Source organism: Carcharhinus amblyrhynchos, chromosome 26 (genome assembly GCF_965287045.1).
Source record: "Carcharhinus amblyrhynchos chromosome 26, sCarAmb.v2.hapA, whole genome shotgun sequence".
Lineage (NCBI taxonomy): Eukaryota > Metazoa > Chordata > Chondrichthyes > Carcharhiniformes > Carcharhinidae > Carcharhinus > Carcharhinus amblyrhynchos.
Genome location: NC_137349.1, coordinates 32627030 through 32649219, shown reverse-complemented (window position 1 = coordinate 32649219; position 22190 = coordinate 32627030). Strand labels below are relative to the sequence as shown.

General features: G+C 43.7%; 1 protein-coding gene across 2 annotated transcripts in view; it reads left to right on the top strand.

The window, feature by feature from the left end:
* The first annotated feature begins 350 nt into the window (after nucleotides 1–350).
* fsd1 (fibronectin type III and SPRY domain containing 1) overlaps nucleotides 351–22190 on the top strand; it is a 63900-nt gene continuing 42060 nt past the window's right edge. For both annotated transcript variants that reach the window (XM_080212656.1, XM_080212654.1), the window contains exons 1-5: nucleotides 351–565; nucleotides 8199–8294; nucleotides 14751–14882; nucleotides 18372–18473; nucleotides 20864–20886. In XM_080212656.1, the coding sequence (XP_080068782.1) occupies nucleotides 548–565; nucleotides 8199–8294; nucleotides 14751–14882; nucleotides 18372–18473; nucleotides 20864–20886 (371 nt within the window). In that variant the 5' untranslated portion in view covers nucleotides 351–547. The remainder of the gene's footprint in view (nucleotides 566–8198; nucleotides 8295–14750; nucleotides 14883–18371; nucleotides 18474–20863; nucleotides 20887–22190) is intronic.

The following is a 22190-nucleotide window of genomic DNA, read 5'->3' as shown; positions in this document are numbered from 1 at the left end:
TCCACCCTGCTGCGTTTAGCCAGTATTGTCTGTTCAAATTTCCAGCATCCTCAGCATATTCCTTTTATTTTCTATGATTGCTTATATGGGCAAAGCACTGGACTCCAAAAGGGACTCATTGTATGAAGAGGGATAGATGCTGATTTAGGAGGCTGTTTAAAGTATTAGTTTTTTCTTTAAATTACAAACAGGAAAATGATCAAGAGGACTGCTGCCTTTAATAAGTTTGCTCCAAGATCAGGAATTGTAATCTAATTTGCTGAGAGCTTTGGAGGGTAGAAGGTGTTTCCGGCTGTGTGGCACAGGCACAGTTAAATCCTACAAATCCCACAATCCGCTGTAGTGAGCGCTGCTGTCGCGCAGAGCTTGGTGCTGTTCACAGAGACGGGGCCCTTGCCTCCCCTTGGGTAGCTGTTACTCTGCGCTTTGTTCGGGGTTTAAAAAACACGCGTTAGAGGGGGTGGGGGATAAACCAAGCCAGCGCAATGTCAATGCAACCGGTCCTGTTTTAAAGAAACGGAAAGGATTTCTCAGACACAGATCCGCAATGGCAGATTACAACAAGGTAACACACACACATACAGACAGACAGTGTAACAATGTTACACCTACAATGAATGGCTCAACCTGCTCTTTCATTCAGCACGGGAGCTGGGAGAGAAACTGAGTAACCTCACCAAAATGCACCCTTTTGCATTTGTGTGTGATAGCACCAAATAGATTTCCAACCATTTTTGACCATCTTGTGGCCCGCTTTCCTACGGTTTAACGAGTGGAGGCTGACTTAATTATTAAATCCGGTGGATGGAGATTTGGAAGGTTTTTTTTAAATTAACTGCAGCCAGTCTTCTGGTATCGAAAATTGGGAGGGGTTGATTTGAAATGATTGCGTTTTGCTGTTTCATTCAACCCCTGCAGACTTGTGCTTGGAATGGGTTAGTTGGAATAATACTGCAGGTGTGGTCACTGCATTGTTTATTTGTGTATTCCAGTATATACTGAGTGTTTTTTCATATTGCTTGAATTATACGGGATCTTTGATAGATACTGTAAGAAATTGTTTTGTTTTAACTTAACCCAGTTCAGTGGTATATTGTATCTCCCTGGTAGTTCTAGGCCTGTGACTGAGCTGGATTGAGGATGGGTCAGTCTAAAAGGAGTGTCAGCCCTGTTGTATCTTTAAGCTTCCTATCAGAAACCAGAATTGTGTACTAAGTCAAGTTTATAAATCTAATTTGTAATCTAATCAGGATATCAAATTGGTTAAGTGCTGGGGATGGGTTTACATTTCAAAGTATTTGTGTGATGGGGGAAGGTTTAATGTGCTTGAATTTGGCCTATTTGTGCAGTTTTCCAGAATCTGGGGATTAAGCTTGGCTGTGTGGGCTTGTCGACTATGTAAAGAGATACAGAATCACTACACTGCAGAAGGAGGCCATTGAGCCTGCACCAACCACAATCCCACCTAGGCCCTATCCCCATAACCCCACCTATTTACTCTGCTAATTCCCTGACTCAAAGGGACAATTTAGCATGGTCAATCCACACATCTTTGCACTATAGGAGGAAACCAGAGCACCTGGAGGAAACCCTCGCAGACATGGGGAGAGTGTGCAAACTCCACACAGTCAGTCACCCGAAGCCAGAATTGAACCCGGGTCCCTGGTGCTGTGAGGCAGCTGTGTTAACCATTGTGCTGCCCTAAAGGTTAGGGGGCACCCAGATTTGAACCGGCAACCTTTTGATCTGCTGTCATAGGCTCTGTCACTGAGCTATATCCCCTCATGTCAGTACAAGTCTGATGTTGTATGAGCTAAGTCCATTTTCTGTGCCAAAACTGCACCCTTTGAACTTATGTTTTATAGCAGTGTCGCTGTCATTTGTATACTGGAGGATCATAGACGAAGGGTTTTACAGAGAAACTTAAGAGTCCCATATTAAGAGCTGACAGTATTAAGGGAGGTTTCCTAATACTATTAACTTGCTTTCTCCCACCCCCGGAGAGTGTGGGGGAGGCGGGGGGGAGTTGGTGACACATAAGCAACAGTCTGAATATTAGACAGCATTAGAGGTGCAGAGGGAGAGACAGAAGAAGATACAAACAAAGGGAGCGCAGAAGAGAAATAGAAGTTGCTGGGAATGCAGAGCAGGTTCAGCTGTTTCTGAGAAGAAAAAGTCATTGTTTTTGCTGTAACCCTGCTCCAGATCTGCGATTGACTTGTCTCTCCTCTCCTCAGATACTGAATGAAGCAAGCTGAAGGTCCAAAGTCTTTAGCTTAGATTTCCAGCGTTTGAAGTCTTTGTAAAGTGAATGACCACGTGCCAGCCAGTAATCCTGGCATTGTGTGCTGCAAGATTTGGCAGCATCTACTCAGTGGCAACAATTAAATAAAAGCTGCCATTACCTCAACAAGGAGATGTTTGTACTCAAAGACGTTTAATAATGCCTTATAATTTACTTTTAATTTTTAAAGGTTGGACCAAATTCTCAGTTTCCTTTTCACTGTCGAATGGGCTTACGGAATTGTGCAAACAAACAAACAAAGTTACATAGCAACCTCCAGCCCAACATGGCTGCTACATAGCTATGATGTGGAGAGGCTGGCATTGGACTGGGGTAAGCACATTAAGAAGTCTCACAACACCAGGTTTAAGTCCAACAGGTTTATTTGGCAGCACAAGCTTTCGGAATCTCGCTCCTTCATCAGGTGAGCGAGGACTTGTGTTCACAAACAGGGCGTATACAGACACAAACTCAATTTACAAGATAATGGTTGGAATGCGAGTCTTTACAGGCAATCAAGTCTTAAAGGTACAGACAATGTGAGTACAGAGAGGGCCAAGCATAGCCAGAACAGTTGATGAGATTTTTGCAAGTCCAGGCAAGGTATGGGGGTTACAGATAGTGTGACATGAACCCAAGATCCCTGTTGAGGCTGTCCTCGTATGTGCAGAACTTGGCTATCAGTTTCTGCTCAGCGACTCTGCACTGTCAAGTGTCATGAAGCCACCTTGGAGAACGCTTACCCGAAGATCAGAGGCTGAATGCCTGTGACCGCTGAAGTGTTCCCCGACTGGAGGGAAACACTCCTGCCTGGTGATTGTCGAGCGGTGTCCATTCATCCGTTGCTGTAGCGTCTGTATGGCCTCTCCGTGTACCATGCCTCGGGACATGCTTTCCTGCAGAATATCAGGTATTATCTGAAATGCTGCAGGAAAGGATGCCCCGAGGCATGTTACATTGGCGAGATCATGCAGACGCTATGACAATGGATGAATGGACGCCGCTCGACAATCACCAGGTGGGAGTGTTTCCTTCCAGTCGGGAACACTTCAGCAGTCACAGGCATTCAGCCTCTGGTCTTCAGGTAAGCATTCTTCAAGCTGGCCTTCACGGCACACGACAACGCAGAAACTGATATCCTAGTTCTGCAAACATGAGGATGGCCGCAACCAGAATCTTGGGTTCGAGTCACGCTATCTGTAGCCCCCACAACTTGCTTGGGCTTGCAAAATCTCACTCACTGTCCTGGCTGGAGACAATATACACCACTTTAACTTGTGCATGGCCCCCTCTCCACTCACATTGTCTGTACCTTTAAGACTTGATTGCCTGTAAAGACTCGCATTCCAACCATTATTTTGTAAATTGAGTTTGTGCCTGTATATGCCCTGTTTGTGAACATACGTCCTCACTCACCTGATGAAGGAACAAGACTCCGAAAGCTTGTACTGCCAAATAAACCTGTTGGATTTTAACCTGGTGTTGTGAGACTTCTTATTGTGCTATGTGTCCCCCAGGGGAGTCTACAAGATACCTTGTGGAAATGATTAGTTTACACTCTCTCCTTCATCCCCTTAAAATGTGTAGGATTCCAAAGGCACCTTCTAGCTCAGGTAGCCATTCCATGTAACACTAGACACTAAACCCTGGCAGCATTATTAGATATGAGATGCAGAGGTATGAATATGAGCTTAAATGGAATGGATCTTCAGTATTACTTTTCCAGTATCCAATTTCAATGCACCATCAATTACGTGATGGAAAATAGGAGACTTTTAAAAATTCTGCCATGTTTTGTTGACATTGCTGACTAGGCCAGCGTTTGTTGGCCATTCCTATTTGCCCTTGAGCTGAATGGCTTGCTAGGTCATGTCTGGAGTCACATGTAGGCCAGATCGGGTAAGGATGGCAGATTTCCTTCTCTAAAGGACATTAGTGAACAAGATGGATTTTTATCACAGTCAACAATGGTTTCATGGTCGTCATTGCACTTCTAATTCCAGATTTTTATTGAATTGAAATTCTAACCCAGGTCCCCTGAGCATTACCCTGGGTCTCCAGCAACAATATCATCTTCCCTAATAGAAACTAGAGACATGAGTAAACTATTTGGCCCTTCGAGCCTGCTCTGCCATTTTGATCATGTCTGTTTGTTGAATTCAATATCCTGATTTTACCCCCTCCCTTCCTCCCAAATCCCTTGAGCCCCCAGAGCTACATCTCATTTTTTTCTTGAAATCAGACAACAGGTTGGCCTCAACTACATTCAGTGGTCGTGAATTCTACATAATCACCACCCTCTTGATGAAGAAATTTCTCCTCAGCTCAGTTCTAATCTTCAGATCTTATCCTCAAAATCAGACTCCTAGTTCTAGAGCTCCCCCACCATTGGAAACATTCTTTCTGAATCTATCCTGTCTAATCCTGGTAGAATTTTATAAGTTTCTATGAGAAGCGTGATGCTAATGTTGTGCAGAGGTGGGCACCAGTAGCCCAGTATGCAGAACTTCTACAAATGAAGAGTCATATATTATTACAGGACTGAAGGAAGTGCTGAGAGAGGAAGGGATGGAGAGTTCTTTGGGGGAGAGAGAGAGCTTTTTTTCTCATTCATTCATGGGATGTGGGTGTTGTTGGCTGGGCCAGCGTTTACTGCCCATCCCTGATTGTCCCTGAGGCTGAGTGGCTTGCTGAGTCATTTGCAAGGGCATTTAGCAGTGGGCTTGGAGTCATATATAGGCCAGACCAGATAAGGATGGCAGATTTCCTTCCCTAAAGGATTTTGGTGAACGGGATGGGCTTATATGACATGGTTTCATGGTCTCAGAGAATAGTCCTTAGGAAGTGAGGAAAGAGAGGCGAGTGCATCAAGAGAGGAGTCTCTGCAATGGGAAGAGTGTTCCAAGCGGGATGTATGGAGAATTGGAGGCACAGGCTATATTGAATGACTCCTTGGTGCAGAATGCTGTAACATTTTTGAGTAACGCTTGGAAAAAAAGTGTTATTAAGGAAAATGAGCAAGGCAACTTAAAAAAAAAGTTCAGTTAAATGCAGACTTGATCTGCAATGTGATAGTTGTACAGAATGATAAATAGAAATACTCAATGCAGAAGGTTGTGTGAAGATACCCATCTCAGATTGGAGTGGAACAGAGAGAGAAAGCTAAACCCATAGAAAAGTTACAACAAAGAAGAAGGCCATTTGACCCATCTTGTCAATGCCAGCCCAAGGACACCCAGGTACTCTTTCTAATCCCACCTTCCTGCATTTGGCCCACAGCCCTGTAGCTTACAACACTTAACATGCAGATCCAGATACTTGAGGTTTAGGGCCTCTGCCTCCACCACCATCTCAGGCTGTGAATTCCTGTCACCCTCTGTGTAAAAATGTTCTTCCTCATGTCCCCTTTATGTCTACTGCCACCTATATTGAATCTCTATCCCCTGGTTCCAGAGTTCTCCACAAAGGGCAACAATTTTAACCTGTCCGCTCTACCTCTTCCTCTCGTAACTTTGTACACTTCTGTCCGGTCACCCTTTCAGCCTTCCTCATTCCAAGGAGGGAAAAAAAACCCAACCTATCCAATCTCTCCTCGTATCTACACTTCTCTAGCCCTGGCAATATTCTTGTAAACTTTCTCTGCACTCTCTCCAGAGCAATTGATTATTTATATGAAATCTTGTTAAAACTATATTATTGTAAATGCATTTCTTTCTTAATTGGCAAATGTAGATTCCAGTTCTGAAATCATGCTAATTTTTGCAAGAATTTCACCTTTTTTGACTTGGTTTTTGATAATTTTTTCTACCATTGATAGCTTGAGTTTTGCCTGAGTAGGCTGACTGAGCTAAATTGCTGGTGGTTGTACCAGGGTTGGAGGCAAATTGTGACTGCAGGGAAGGTTTAATTCCAGCTTGGGGTGACTATCTGTCTGCGTGGAGTTTGCACATTCTTCCCCCTTTCTGTGTGGGTTTCCCCTGAGTGCTCCGGTTTCCTCCTGCACTCCAGATGATGTGCGGATTAGGTTGATTGGCCATGCTAAATTGACCCTTCGTGTCGGGGAATTAGCAGGGTAAATATGTGGGGTTACAAGAATAAGGCCTAGGTGGGATCGTGGTCGGTGCAGGCTTGATGGGCCGAATGGACTGTAGGGATTCTACGATTATAATCTCCATTAAAAACTGGCATCCACTGCAGTGGTCAACAATTTATATAATCCAAAACCCATCAAGTTTAATAGCAAATCAAATACTATTGTTGCTTTAAACAATCAAGTATATCTAATTGGGATAGGTTGGAACAGCAGAGTCTGTATGCAGAAGTTCCACTGAGGTTAAAGCTGAGCCATCTCCCTGTGTGGATGCTTAAGCATTGGAGGTTGGAAAATTATCCAGCGTTAAGGAGAATTGTAATGAAAGAACAAGGGATTTGTAGTTTTTTTTTTTAACAGTAATCATGGATCACTCTCTACCCAGGATTTCTTCTTCCTTAGCATCCCAATGCAGCTCCATAGCAACCTGCTGAAACACTTGCATTGGCCAGTAGAGCACACGCTGTGTAAAGCGTCGGCTGATTCAGTGCTCCAGCTGTTCTGTAATTCCCTTGGCACAGAAGTCTAGCAGAGTCTGTATGCGGAGTTTCCACTGAGATTAAAGCTGCCAGTGTCAGCCATCTCCCTCTGTGGGTGCTTAAACACTGGGGGTGGAGAATAGGTTAGAAAATCACCCAGAGCTAAGGGGAACTATAAACGAAAGGTGTTAGTTTGGTGATTGGTGTCAGCAGAATTGGGAGAACTCTGCCCATTCTCCTTTTGAACTGGGAGTCCACCTGAGAGTTGGCATCTCAGATGTATGACACAGCGCTCCCATAGTATCACACCGGAGTGTCAGACAAGGTCATGTGCTTGAATCTCTGCAGTGCAGCTATATCGCAAGGCCTGACTTGGACGAGAGCGCAACTGCTAATCCAAATTTGATGATCAGTGGATCATTCTCTTGGGCTGTACTGGGGAAAGCTGATGGTACATTCCCAGGGCTGAACAGATAGCAGCAGTTTGCACTGCAGAGCATCACAGGAGTGAGTTAGCAAACCACAATGAAATGCGATTTGAAACTTTTTTTGTCTGCCTTGGTACAAACATACTCAACCATAAAGTGCCAGCTCTGTGTTAACTCCAACAGTGGAAAATTAACTTCTGAGACCTAATCGATTGCTGTGACCAAATTTATCAACATTGTGGGCAAAGTAACACTTGTGATAAATAATGCGCAATTAAACTTCCCCTTGTGCCATGCAACCATCTGGATTTTATTGTTGAAGCCAGCAATCCAATGATATTTGAATTTCTAGTGGTTAATATTTTTCACAGCATTTTGCCACGTCAGTCAGTATTGCCAAATATAGCATTGTCATAGTACAGGACAATAGGGTGGGGATTTTCCAGCCCTTCCCCACCAAAAGGGACCCCCTGGTCCCCTTTGGATGACCCCCTCGCAGTGTGTTTCCCAGTGGGAGGACGGGTAAGCCATGCAAAAATGGCATAGACACTGGTGGAGCTGTAAGGTCCCAATGGTGAGCCATGTCTGCTGCTGCGGAGGGGCTGGAAAATCTCACTCTGAGTCTTCAAATATGTCATGTAATATATTTAATAAGAAAAGATAATGATGGTAGGTCCATATTGCAGGACATCAATATTAAGATAGGATAAGTTGGTAAAGGAAGTTGCCAAGTTTAGGATTTATAAACAATTGCTTTGTAAATCTCAGATTCATTTCACTTTATGCAAATTTAGACACCAACCTTTTATGCTGATGTTTGTGGACAATGCGAGTAGAGGTACTGTTTGCATAGTGAGAAAGAACACCATTAATATATTCTTCCCCAACTCTCTTCCTGCTCCTCTTTTTTTCTTCAGGAGACTTTGAAGAAGATTATTACTACGCTGGCTGTGAAGAATGAAGAGGTCCAGAATTTTGTCTTTGTGCTGAAACAAACCCTGAAGAATGTTGAGGTAACGCTGGTATTTATATTTGCGAACCCCTAGCAGGCTGCCAACCTGTCAAGCTCTTCATTTCCTTTCTGTTTAGTGCACTGTGGGCATTGCTAGCAAGGCCAGCTTTTGTTGTCCATTCCTAACAGCACTTGAGAAGGTGGTGGTGCACCATTGCAATCCATTTTTCTATTCATTCATATGACATGGGTGCTGCTGGCTGACCAGCATTTATTACCCATCCCTAGTTACCCTAGAGATAGCAGTTGAGAGTCAACCACATTGCTATGGCTCTGGAGTCACATGTAGGCCAGACCAAGTAAGAAAATTTCCTTCGCTAAAGGTCATTATGAACCAGATGGGTTTTCCCGACAATCAGCGATGGTTTTATGGGCTTCAGTAGATTCTTAATTCCAGATTTTTTTATTGAATTCAAATTCCACCATCTGCCGTAATGGGATTTGAACCCAGGTCCCCAGAATGTTAACTGAGTTTCTGGATTAATGGTATAGTGATAATATCACCAGGCCATTGTCTCCCCGTGGTCTGGTATTGGTACACCCACAGAGCTGCCTTGACCAAAGTTCTAGGTTTTTCACCCAGCAACAGTGACAGAATGGTGATTACAGTTCTAAGTCAGAGTGGTATCTACCCTAAAGGAGAACTGGTGTTGATCAAACAAGGACTGAGTGCTGAGAGTAAATAATGTGTGTGCATGACTATTGGAAGTGTAGCTAATTCCTATGCAGTGCAATAGCTAAACGTAGCCAGCTTTCCTGCAGTGTGTTCGATCTTACCTGACCCCTTTTCCTGCCACCCCAGCCTCGTAGGTGCTAACTTGGCAGCGTGTGTACAGACAGATTGGGATATAACATTTGCAATGATCGAGGGTAGTGAATGTGCAAAAGGATTGAGACCTGTCTATAAAGAACTTAAAACCATAACTCTGTCTCAAATGTATACGCTGCAAATATCATTATTGTGTTCTTCTACATTGCATGCGATATTTTCCCATTTGAGGGAACCCAGTACTGGGGTGTCATGGATAAATGATAATCGCTAATAAGGGGAATTTTTGGAATCCTCTTCACTCAGGGAGTGGGTAGAATGAGGACCTGACTAGCATTTGATATAATTGAGGCAGATAGTGTAAAGCAGGGGTCAAGGGGCTGGTGTGATGTAGACCATTGAGCCATATAAGCTGTTTGTGTGCTGAGACTCATGCTTGGAGTGTCAGCACCCAGTACATAGCTAACTTGTGCAGTATGCACAGCCCAAAGGTAAAACTACCAGCCATAAAACCCATTTGAGTTTGCTTTTAGGTTGCAGCCAGCTGCAAAAGAACCGGCACCACTATAACAGTTTTTAATTTTCTATTCCATAAGGACCAATAGGAAGATAGGCTACAAATATCCTTTCACTTAGTGAGTAAATGCAGCATGTGTTGTGGTATTGACCTGCATGGATGAGCAGGATTTCTAGTTAGATCCTTGGTCTGTACTGAGTTTGATCTGAAATAAAGTGTCACAAATAGGCTTACATTAACACTGCAGTGAAGCTACTGTGAAAATCCCCTAGTCATCACAATCCGGAGCGTGTTCGGGTATCCTGAGGGAGAATTTAGCGTGGCCAATGCATCTAACCAGCACGTCTTTCAGACTGTGGAGGAAACTGGAGCACCCGGAGGAAACCCACACAGAGAACATGCAGACTCCACACAGACAATCGCCCAAGCTGGGAATTGAATCCGGGTCTCTGGTGCTGTGAGGCAGCAGAGCTAACCACTGTGCCACCCCAAAATTGAAATGAATCAAAGTCGCATCTTGCGTGAGGACAGTGAGATTCAGCCTTCACTCTTTGAAGGAGAATAAACCACGACGTCAACCTTTATCTATCATCCTTAATATTCCATCAATGAAGCCACAGTCCCAGAAGCTGCTCTTACCATGGGAAGGAAAGCTGACTGGTGGTGATTTGACCTGAAGATCAGCAAACCACCTGCGAGGGACAAGGTTTACACGGATCACCTCAGCCGGCATGGGAATAAAACCCACAATTTTGGTGCTGCTCCACTACACGAACAGCCGTCCAGCCAGCTGAGTTAACTGAATCGAGATTGAAAGCTAATGGTGCTTTACTGTCAGTCTGTGTTCCTGACCTAGTAACGGTGAGGTGAGGGAGAATTGACATGGGCCAGCGTGTCACCGATAGGAATGGAAAATTTGGAGAGCCAACCAAAAGTCCATTGACTTTCTGTAGCACGGGAAAATCCCAATTGCAGGCAGAAGGGAGCAGAAAATGCCTCCCTTGGTTCCTGTAGCTCAAGTCCATATAGAGTCGTAGAGGTTTTATGGCACAGAAACAGCCCAACTTGTCCATGCCAGCCAGTTTTTACCACGAAGTTAGTCCCGATTGCCTGCATTTGGCCCATATCCCGCTATTCCCATCTCACCCATGTAACTGTCTTAAATGCTTTTTAAAAGACAAAATTGTACCTGTCTCTACTACTGCCTCTGGCAGCTTGTTCCAGACACTCACTACTCTATGTCTGGGAAAAAAATGCCTCCCTGGACCCTTTTGTATCTCTCCCCTCTAGTTTTAGACATCCCTTCCTTTGGGAAAAGATGTTGAACTATCTATCTTATTTATGCCCCTCATTATTTTAGACTCCTATAAGATCACCCATAAGCCTCCAACGCTTTAGGGAAAAAAGTCCCAGTAAAAGTTCCAGCCTCTTAAAACTCAAACCATCAAGTCGCGGTAGCATCTTATTAAATTTTTCCTGCACTCTTTCTAGTTTAGTAATATCCTTTCTATAATAGGGTGACCAGAGCTGTACACAGTATTCCAAGAGTAGCCTTACCAGTGTCTTGTACCATACAATAGCCCATTGTTGTGAATATTGGGCGAGGGGAGGATTCGATTCCACTCTTTTACTCATTGCTGCTTGGGTTTATACGTGCACATAGCCACTTGAGTACGGCACTGGAGAAGGCCTGGAAGAATGTAATGGTATCTTAAGACAATGACATAGCAGCTTCAGGGTTGGCTTTATGTTTGAGCCAGTTTTGTTTGTTTGTTGGCCTAATTGAAATGGACAGGGTTTGACTGGAATTTAACTGGATTCACCCAGCCAGTGTCACTGAACACAAGCGCTGCCATATTGAAAATGGGAGAGGTTTGTAGAGTATTTAGACAATGATTGTAAATCTATTTGAAATGTATGGAGTCCAAGTATTGTTTAATCTACCGGGGGACTGAGTGGATGAGTAATGGTGATCTCAGGCAGAATGAGCAGTGTTAGTGCTGAAGTTGGGGCTCCATGTGCATGCTAGTGTAAAGGCCTGCTCCTCATTCTCCTGAGACCAGCAATGTGCCAGTAACATTCAATGTTAGAAACAACTGGAGAATAATAAATTGACAGGTGCTGAAATGGTGCTGCCATCTGTCAGTAAAAGGCTTTCTTAATTTAACGTGTTTCTCCTTTAATTATGTAGAGATTGGTCTCACCAATCTTGCCTCCAGTTATGGTCTCCAGTCTGTGCCATCTTGGCCAGGCAGCAGTGTCAGTGTGACAGTTTCTCTTTCTGTCCTGACTGGGCCTTGATTTAGTATCTCATCCAAAAGATGGCTCTTCCAACTATGTGGAACTCCTTCAGTACGGCGCTGAAACTTTTTTTTTTATTTGGAAGGCTGGAGAAGCAGTTTTAGTTAAATGTTGAGGTGGACAATCCATTCAACAGCCACAGCTCATGCAGTGTGAATGATTGAGGTGCCAACAGGAATGGATCTCTCCACTCCTGGATGAGTTCAGCTCCAACAATACCTTCACTGCCTCCATCACTGAGGTGCGGTGGCAACAGTGTGTATAAGATGCACTGCATGAAAGCACCAAGGCTCCTTTAGACAGCACCTTCCAAACCCATGAATACAACAATCTAGAAGGGCAAGGGCAGCAGATACACGGGAACACCACTATCTGGGCATTCCCCACAAAGCCACTTACCAACCTGGCTTGGAAAGATATTGCCATTCCTTCACTGTCGCTAGGTCAAAAAGCTGGAACTCCCTCCCTAACAGCACTATGCGTGTACCTACACCACGTGGGCTGTAGCGGTTCAAGAAGGCAGCTCACCACCACCACCTTCTCAAGGGCAGCCAGGGATGGGCAATAAATGCTAGCCCAGCCAGTGAGCCCATTTCACTGAAGAAGATCACAATTTAAGATTAGGAAATGCAGGAAAAACTCAGCAGGTCTGACAGTATCTGGGTAGAGGAACAAGTTTCACGTCAGAGGACACGGTGTCATCTAGACTTGCAGTGTTAGCACTGTGTTGTCTCTCCACAGATGCTGTCAGACCTGCTGAGCTTTTCCAGCGCATTTGTTTTTTTGTTTAGATTCCTGCATCTGCAGTAACTTGCCTTTTTATATCACAATTTAAACTGTTCCTCGATCTGGATTATGCAATGAAGCTTGAACCAAGAGAGAATTATGCAAATATTTCAAAGTATTCTACATCATCTGCTTCCTGGGTCTATCCATGTCGCCCACTCTCTGTGTAACTGTAGTTAAATACATATACAGTGCGGCCCTGTTATAATGCGATGGTTGGGGTCTGTAAAATGTTATCACGAAAAAAGTGGGATCACACTAAATCAAGAAAATTAGTGTTCAAACTGACCCAATGTTGATCTAACATCCTAAAACACCCTTATTATCGCCCTATTTGATTTTTTTTTGCACATTTACCATCTGGCAAATAAATTACCTTTTTAATTAAACAATTCCGCAAATAAATCACTGTTGTTACAGTAGCAATTAAAACACAAATTAATTTTTAGTAAAGCTTTTTAATAAATAAAACAAAACAACAGTTTTTCTTAAAGTCATTGAGTGTTTCTTGCTTGAACATAGCATTTCACTGGCTGCGAATGAAATCTCGAATGCTTCTGAGTTGGAGGATTTTTATGCGGTCCACCTCTTGGGTCTCTTTCACAGAAAAATGATTTTCTTTTCCTAGCAGTTTGCTCCATTTTGATCAAAGAAAACACAAAATTAAGTCACCAAAAACTTTCCAGTTCCCCGGAAAGAGTAAAAAAAAGGGTCGAATGATTCATCGCGTTATATCTGAATTTGTACTAAATCGGGGTGCGTAAGTTTGGGGTTTCACTGTATTTTCCACGTGTTCACTCTAAGTTTGACAACAGAACTACTGGCCCTGGAACTTGCTGACAATCCAAAAGAATTAGAGTTCAGTTTGTCTGTTCTTTGCAAATCCTGAATTCTCCAGCTTTTTTATGGAATAAAAGAAATCACAGTCTCTCTCACACTGTTCTCTGAATTCCACTGCTCTTTGTTCCAGAACCTGAATAGCCTTGCTGTGATGTGGTTGTCAGAATTGTATAGACTGGGTATTGAACAGACTTATAACCTATTGGAACTTGTTCTCTATCCTTGGTTTAGTATGTCTATACTTGGTTTAGTATCTCATCCAAAAGATGGCTCCTCCAACCATGTGGAACTCCTTCAGTACTGCGCTGAAGGATTATGTATATTCAGATGGCTGGGTAAAATGAAAGCTCATGGTATTGGTGGTAATGTATTGAAGTGGCTAAAGAACTGGTTGGCAGACAGGAAGCAGAGAGTCAGAATAAATGGGTCCTTTTCAGAGTTGCAAGCAGTGATTAGTGGGGTACCACAAGATTCAGTGCTGGGACCCCAACTATTCACAATGTACATTAATGATTTGGATGAAGGAACTAAATGCTATATCTTCAAATTTGCAGAGATGAAGCTGTGTGTGTGCTGTGAGGAGGATGCTTAGAGGCTGCAGGGTCACTTGGATGGGCTGTCTGAGTGGGTAAATACTTGCAAATGCAATGTAATGTGGATGTATGTGAGGTTATCCACTTTGGCAAAAATAGGGAGGAAGATTATTATCTTAATGACGGCAGTTTAGGAAAAGGGGAAGTGCAACGTGACCTGGGTGCAACAGTCGCTGAAGGTTAGCATGCAGGTTTAGCAGGTGGTGAGATGAATGCTGGCCTTCATAGCAAGAGGATTTGAGTATAGGAGTAAGGACGTCTTGCTGCAGTTTATACCCAGCTTTGCTGAGGCCACACCTTGAGTATTGTGTACAGTTTTGGTCTCCTAGTCTGAGGAAGGACTTTCTTGCTATCGAGGGAGTACAACGAAGGTTCACCAGTTTGAGTCCTGCAGTGGAGACTGGATGAACTGGGTTTGTACTCGAATTTAGAAGAATGAGAGGAGATCTCATAGAAACATTCTGATGGGACTGGACAGGCTAGATGCAGGAACGATGTTCTGATGTTGAGGAAGTCCTGAACCTAGGGCTCACAGTCTAAAAATAAGGAGTAAGCCATTCATGCTGATTTAAAAAGGGATTTTAAGTTCCAAACAAATGTTTCATACCTCATTCTGGTTTGGTTTCCTGTCACCTACCTATTTTGTTTTAGGCTAATTCTGAGCGAGCTCTCACAGACCTGGAGACAGAATATAGTTCATTGTACGCCATTCTGGATGAGATGAAGGAAGACATGGTAACAAAGATCAAGCAAGAACGAGCCAGCAAAACGTATGAACTGCAGGTAGGTTCTGTCATTCTCTGCAAAACAGTAACTGTAGTAAATGCTTACCTTACACCATCACCAATGGCAGATGTCAATCACATGAAAAATAAAGATGACAAAAGGAGATTTGTGTTTATATGATGCTTTTCATGGTGCTGTATAGCCAGTGAATACTTTGCAAAGTGTTGTAATGTAGGAAACTTTGCAGCTAATTTGCAGTCAGCAAACTCCCACATATAGCAATGTAGTAATGATTTATTGAGATGACCTACTTTTTCTGTTGAGGGATAGATATTGAGCAAGGCACTGGAGATAGCTTCCCTGATCTTTGGCACAGAGTCATGGAATTCAACTTTCGAGCGGCGCAGTGGTTAGCATTGCTGCCTCTCAGCACCAGGGACCCGGGTTGAATTCCGGCCCCGGGTCGCTGTCTGTTTGTAGTTTGCACATTCTCTGCATGTCTACGTGGGTTTCCTCTGGGTGCTACAATTTCCTCCCACAACCCAAAGATGTGCAGGTTAGTTTGATTGGCCATGCTAAATTGCCCCTTGGTGTCAAGAGGATTAAGAGGGTAAATATATGTGGTTGCGGGGATAGGGCGTGGGTGGGATTGTGGTCGGTGCAGGCTCAATGGGCCAAATGGCCGCCTCCTGCACTGTAGATTCTGTAACATTGGACTTTCACCTGAGCCGTTAAGCAGTGTCGCGGTTTATTAGCTTGTTCAAAAGATGGCTCCCCCAAAAATGGTCCTTCAGTGCTGCACCGGAGTGTCAGCCTTTATTTTTATTTTGTGCTCAAGCCCTGGCACCTAGGGGTACATGCTTCGGGAGTGGGCCATTCAGCCCTTCGAGCCTGCTGACTTATTCAAGAAGATCATGCCTGACCTGGTTGTGCCTCACCTCCGCTTTGAAATCTGACCCACGTAACCCTTGACTCCTTTGTCAATCTAACTTTGTCTAACTTTTGCCTTGAATAAATTTAATTACGCAGCCTCCGCTGCTTCTGGGAGAAGGGGGTCTCAGTGCCACTTCAACCCAGAGCCATCTAACTTAGACGTGAACATGCTGCCAACTGAACCATAGCGGCTGACACAAAGGCCTATTGGCCAATCTTAGCTTGTTTCTACAAAATCTCGTCACTGCAGTGGGAATGTACCGAGGCCCATCTGGTACTACGTTTTTTAAGTTTAATGTTCATTTGTTAGTGTCAGGAGTAAGGCTTACGTTAACACTGCAATGAGGTTACTGTGAAAATCCCCCACCCCGTCACCACATTCAGGCGCCTGTTGGGGTACACTGAGGGAGGAGTTAGCGTGGCCATTGCACCTAACCAGCGTGTCTTTCAGGTTGTCGGAGGCAACCAGGGTATCCAGAGGAAACCCACGCCGACCCTGCAAAAATGTGCAGACTCCACATAGATGGTGACCCAAGCTGGGAATCGAATTCCTGGTGCTGAGAGTCAGCAGTGCTAACCACTGTGCCACCATCTTACTGAGCCAAAGGAAGGTCATGAACTTGGAATATCCCAAAGAATTTCACAGTCTACAAGTTACTTGTAAAGTTAGGAAAATGTGTCAGCCAATTTTAACACAAGGTACAAAACCACAAATGAGCAGCTGATTGGTGTTGGGATAAATACTAGCCCGGACACTGGAAAGACACTCCTGAAAGGGTGTCTTGGAATCTCTTGCATCCAATTGAGCAGATGGACAGGTCTGAAATTTACTATCTCACTTGTAAGCTGGTTCTTCCAACAGGGAAGCACTCCCTCTGTGCTGCACTCAATGATCAGCTTGGATTGTGTGTTAAAGACCTGGAGTTTGAACCCACAAACTCAAAGGGAAGAATGGTATGACTGTGCCAAATTAATGCTGAGTATATATTATTGTTTGAAGGAAACAGAAGCCAAAATGCACATTGTGTTAAAAGTCCAGACTCTGTGAAAAAAAACCTTGACACAATCAGCCATGCCAGAGGGTGGTGAATGTGTGGAATGTAGTTGAGGCCAAAACATTGTTTGATTTCAAGAATTAATTAGACACAGCTTTTGGGGCTAAAGGGATATGGGAGGAAAGGGGGACCAAAATGAATAGCAGAGCAGGCTTAGAGGGCTGAATGGCCTACTGCTGCTTCTAGTTTCTATGTTTCCTGCAGAGCTGGGATTTAAGCCTTCATGCTCTATCCAGTGAGAAGGGATTGCTCACTTGCAATGAGAAGGGGAAGGGATAAATGTGATAAAGATACCAGACAGAGCAATATTCTCTGGCGATGTGAAAGACTGTATTGAACTAAAGAATCTCAAGTTCCCTGAATGGAAGCACCCAGTTTTCACTCCTCTCACCAGTATTAATGTGTGCGGTCCTGGAGCAAGAGCAGCGTGGAGTATATACCAGTGAAGAAAACCAGGATTGTTCAAATAGGCCCATCAGAATCATATACCTATCCAAAAAGAGGCCTACTCAGTCAAATCAGTAAGAACTGAAACCTTACTGAGAGATGTTGAAAAATAACAGTAGACCCATAGAAACGTGGTGCAGAAAGAGCCCATTCAGCCCATGGTATCTGTGCCAGCCAAAAGTAGAGAAAAATGAAACTAGCCAGATTTGAATCCCACTTTCCAGCACCAGTAGGTTACAGCATTTCTGATGCAGATCCAGGTACTTTTCAAATGAGTTGAGCATTTTAGCATCAACCGCTAACTCAGGCAGTGAATTCAGGATGCTCAGCACCCTCTGGGTGAAACAGGTTTACCTCATGTCCCCTCTAATCCTTCACCTTGAATCTATGGGCTTGCAAATTCTCACTAACCATCCTGGCTGGAGACAATACACATCTCTTTGACCTGTGCTCGACCCTGTCTCCACTCACATTGTCTGTACCTTTTAAAGACTTGATTACCTGTAAAGACTCGCATTCCAACCGTTATCTTGTAAATTGAGTTTGTGTCTGTATATGCCCTGTTTGTGAACACAAATCCTCACTCCCCTGATGAAGGGGCGAGACTCCGCCGAAAGCTTGAGCTGCCAAATAAACCTGTTGGACTTTAACCTGGTGTTGTGAGACTTCTTACTGTGCCCACCCCAGTCCAACACCGGCATCCCCACATCGTGTTTATTAATGTCACTGCAGCTCGCATTTTAATGAATTTTGTTTCCCTTGTTATTCCTAAACTCCGAATAACCTGCCTGTTCTCTTACCCTCCCCCCCACTTCATTCGAACTTGACATTGAGAACTGCTGTGTTGTCACCTACTGTAACTTGCTGACAAGACCTCAAACCTCCACCTTCCGTTTTGCCACTTTTTTTTGCTTTGTCACCACCTGATATTTTTCCAAAGACTAATTCTGTTCTTTTTACCTTTGGGTGGTGTGTGCAATTAACTATTTTGGCCCTTCACTTGGATTCTGACTGACTTGTAGTCTTCACCTTCTTAAGTGGTTAATGCATGTATTTCCATTGGTGATCCCTGCATGGATATTGGTTTCACATCTACCTTTTCTCCCACCAGAATCAGCTGACCGTCTGTACCAAAGCTTTGGAGAGTTCAGAGGAGCTGCTGGAGTTTGCAAACCAGACACTGGACATGGCAAACTCGGATGGGTTGAGCCAGGTAGGTTATTCTCCCACTCCCAGCAAACTTCTTCCACTTAATTCCCAAGAAATGTGAACCATATGTGTCAAAGAATTGTTTAAATAACCTTTGTTTCTTGGTTTACAATAAATCCCCTCAGCGTGAGGGATGGACAATAACTGACTGGAGGAAAGCCAGATTTATAGTGTGCTGAAATAGATTACTGAACTTTATTGGGTCATAGTTTATTTTAAATTCTCAGCTAGCAGTGTTAGAAACATGGAAAATAGGAGCAGAAGTAGGCCATTCGGCCCACTCAGCCATTCAATATGATCATGGCTGATCCTCTATCTCAAGGCCATACTCTCTCCCAAACTCCTTTATACCTTTTAAAGTTGAGAAATCTATTTATTTCCTCCTTTTAAATTTATTCAGTGACTTGGTGTCCATAACTTTCTGTGGTAGAGAACTTCATAACCCTCTTGAGTGAAGAAATGTCTCCTCATCTCAGTCCTAACTGGTGTACACGGTATTCCCCTTGTTCTAGAACATCCCGCCGCAATAAACCAAGGGAAGCATCGTTCTTTCCAACCCTGTCTGAATTTTAAGTATTTCATAGCAATACTGTGGCACGGTGGTTAACGCTGCTGCCTCATGGCACCGGCGACCTGGGGTTCAATTCTGGAATGTTTGCACATTCTCCCCTTGTCTGCATGGATTTCCTCTGGATGCTCTGGTTTCCTCCCACAATCAAAAGGTGTGCATGTTCGATGGATTAGCTGTGCTAAATTGCCCCTTAATGTGTGGATTAGATGGGTTAGCCTTGGTAAATGTGTGGGGTTACAAGGATAGGGCGGGGAAAGGGCCTGGGTAAGACACTCTGTCAGAGAGTTGGTGCAGACTTTAATGGGCTGAATGGCCTCTTCTGCGCTGTAGGGATTCTATGATTCAGTGACATCCCCTCTCAGTCAATCTGAACTCCAGTGAATAGAAGCCTAGTGGACGCAAACTCTCCTCATATAACAGTGTTGCCATCCCAGGAATCCCACTGAATGGACTGCTGTTTACTGGTCTTCTGAATGGTGTTGCCTTGCCCTCTTCTGCTTCCTGTTGAGGATCTGAGCTGGACCTACTCAAGTGACTGTTCTCAAACTGGAGTGTAAGTGGTGTCAGTCAACATTGTCGGAACACTACAACTGAGCCCAAACCAGTTCTCACCAAGTGTCCGTTGATGGTCATTTTCCAACCACAATCCCTAGATAGGAATTAACACAATAGGAAGCCTAATTGTCGTGTCATTGTTGACCCAAATATCAAATCTTCCTTGTCTGTTTATTTGTTGTTTATTGCACAGTGCAGTTCCCAATGGATTCACTGGCACACAAGCTTTTTAACTCTAACAAAATGAATATGATTTTTTTTCTCTCCCTAAAATGCCCGATTCCAGTACAAAGTTAAACGTGTGATACTTTTTGGGAGCTTGTGTTCTCCTTGATATATATAAAGTCATGGACTAATTAAGCATCTTTTTTAAGATGCCCCCAGTTGTGGAGGTGAAGAGAAGGCCACTAAATAGCCATGTATAATGGTTTGTGATGCTGCTCGGCACGTTTAGTAAGAAGTCTCTCGACGCCAGGTTAAAGTCCAGCAGGTTTATTTGAAATCACGAGTGCTGCTCCTTGCTCAGGGATAGGGCGGGGGAGAGGACCTGGGTAAGATACTCTGTGATGTGGAGATGCCAGCATTGGACTGGGGTAGACACAGCAAGAAGTCTCACAACACTTCTCACCTGACGAAGGAACAGCGTTCCGAAAACTTGTGGGTTTTACTACCGAATAAACCTGTTGGACTTTAACCTGGTGTTGTGAGACTTCTAACTATGTCCACCCCAGTCCAACGCTGGCATCTCCACATCACAGCACGTTTAGGTGATTGAAAACTGCTTAAGAAATGGGACCGAGTGAATTGAGAAGGAGAGAAAAATGGGTAGTGGCAAGCAGCATTTAACACTTGTTCAATGGTTTTGGGATCAGTAAGTCTAGATTTGTTATTGCTAATGGTGTTTATTCCCGTGTCACAATGCTCGGAAATGAACTAAACTGGCCAGTCTAGAAATGCAGATTTCCTAGAGTGGAGTTGCAATCAACCAAAGCTATGGACCAGTGGGTTCTACAATTACTGTGTTTCTATGCTGTTGTACTTTGTCGTCTTATGTTTGAATGCTTTCTATATCCACTGCAAGACAAAACGAATGGCTTTAATTCCAAAATGCCTAGCTCCTGCAGCTTCACTTGGGTGTTGCTTGTGGCTGGTTTACTTGACAGCAATATGTATTTAAAAAAAAAATACATTTGCATAACTGGAGTTTGTACAATTGTGCTTATTTGCATGTTTGACTTTCTGTCTCTTCTCTCCTCTTTGCTTCAAAGGCTGCCAAGCAGATTAAAGATAGGTATTGTAAATTACTTTTTGATTACCATGCATGTTTGTATCCAGCTAACCTCACTTAAGGACCGCATGAATCTTTGGTCTGTCTCTTGGTGCTTACTAAACCGCCTGCTTCGTGTGTCACCTGTCTTAAGAGTTAACCCTTTATTGGGCCTCCCTTCTATGTATTTTCCTATTGTCAATGTATGTAATCTCCGGAAGTTAATTTTCACAGATGTGAAGCAGTCACTTGACGCTGGGTACCACTGACCTTTAATCAGAAACATAAGAAGAGTCTGTTTCGAGCCCGGGTGGCACAATGGTTCACACTGCTGCCTCCACAGTGCCAGGGACCCAGATTCAATTTCAGCCTCGGGTCGCTGTGGAGTTTGCACATTCGACCCGTGTCTGCATGGGTTTCCTCCCACACTCCAAAGATGTGTGGGTTAGGTTGATTGGCCATGTTAAATTAATCCTTGATGTCAGCAGAAATAGCAGGCTAAATACATGGGGTTATGGGGATAGGTCCAAGGTGGGATTGTGGATAGCACAAGCTCGATGGACGGAATGACCTCCTTCTGCACTGTATGATTTTCGTCTTTCCTCTTTCCAAAATGCTTTCTAATCAAACAATTGGACTGTGACACAAATTTTGTGTTGCCTAAACAGTTGGACTTTACCTCCTTGAAGAGACCAATTTCTACTTTAATAGGGAATAATACATTAGACATTATGCTGGAGAACATCCCTGACTTTATTTTTAATCAACTGACTTACTGGGAACCACTGTCAGTAAATTCTCTTTCAAATTACAAGAATTTGAGGTCCAAGGAAAGAGTTGTTGAATCATGCTTTGATGAGTTGAACACATCTACAATGAAGATTTTGATGTGGATTAGGGACTACAAGCTACAGGAAGTAATTAGGTTTGAACTGATAGAGCCTGCAATATGAATGCAAACTCTTGGATGTTGGCATACCCACATCGCAGGAGAATCAAAGTCTCTCGTACTAGCGCTTTGAAGTAATTAGACATTATTAGCAATTATCCGGGAGGTAGTGGGGAATAGATTTCTTGATACTCCAAAATGTCCTGCTAGACAAATGTCTATGTATACAAGAAGTATTTACAAATCTGTTTGTGTGGTGTGGCACAGCGGTTTAACATTGCTGCCTCTCAGCACCAAGGGGCCAAGTTTGATTCCGGCCTCGGTATTAGTCTGTGCAGAGTCTGCATGTTCTCCCCATGTCTGTGTGGGGTTTCCTCCCACAGTCCAAAGATGTGAATTGGCCGTGTTAAATTGCCCCTTAGTGTCAGAGGGACTAGCA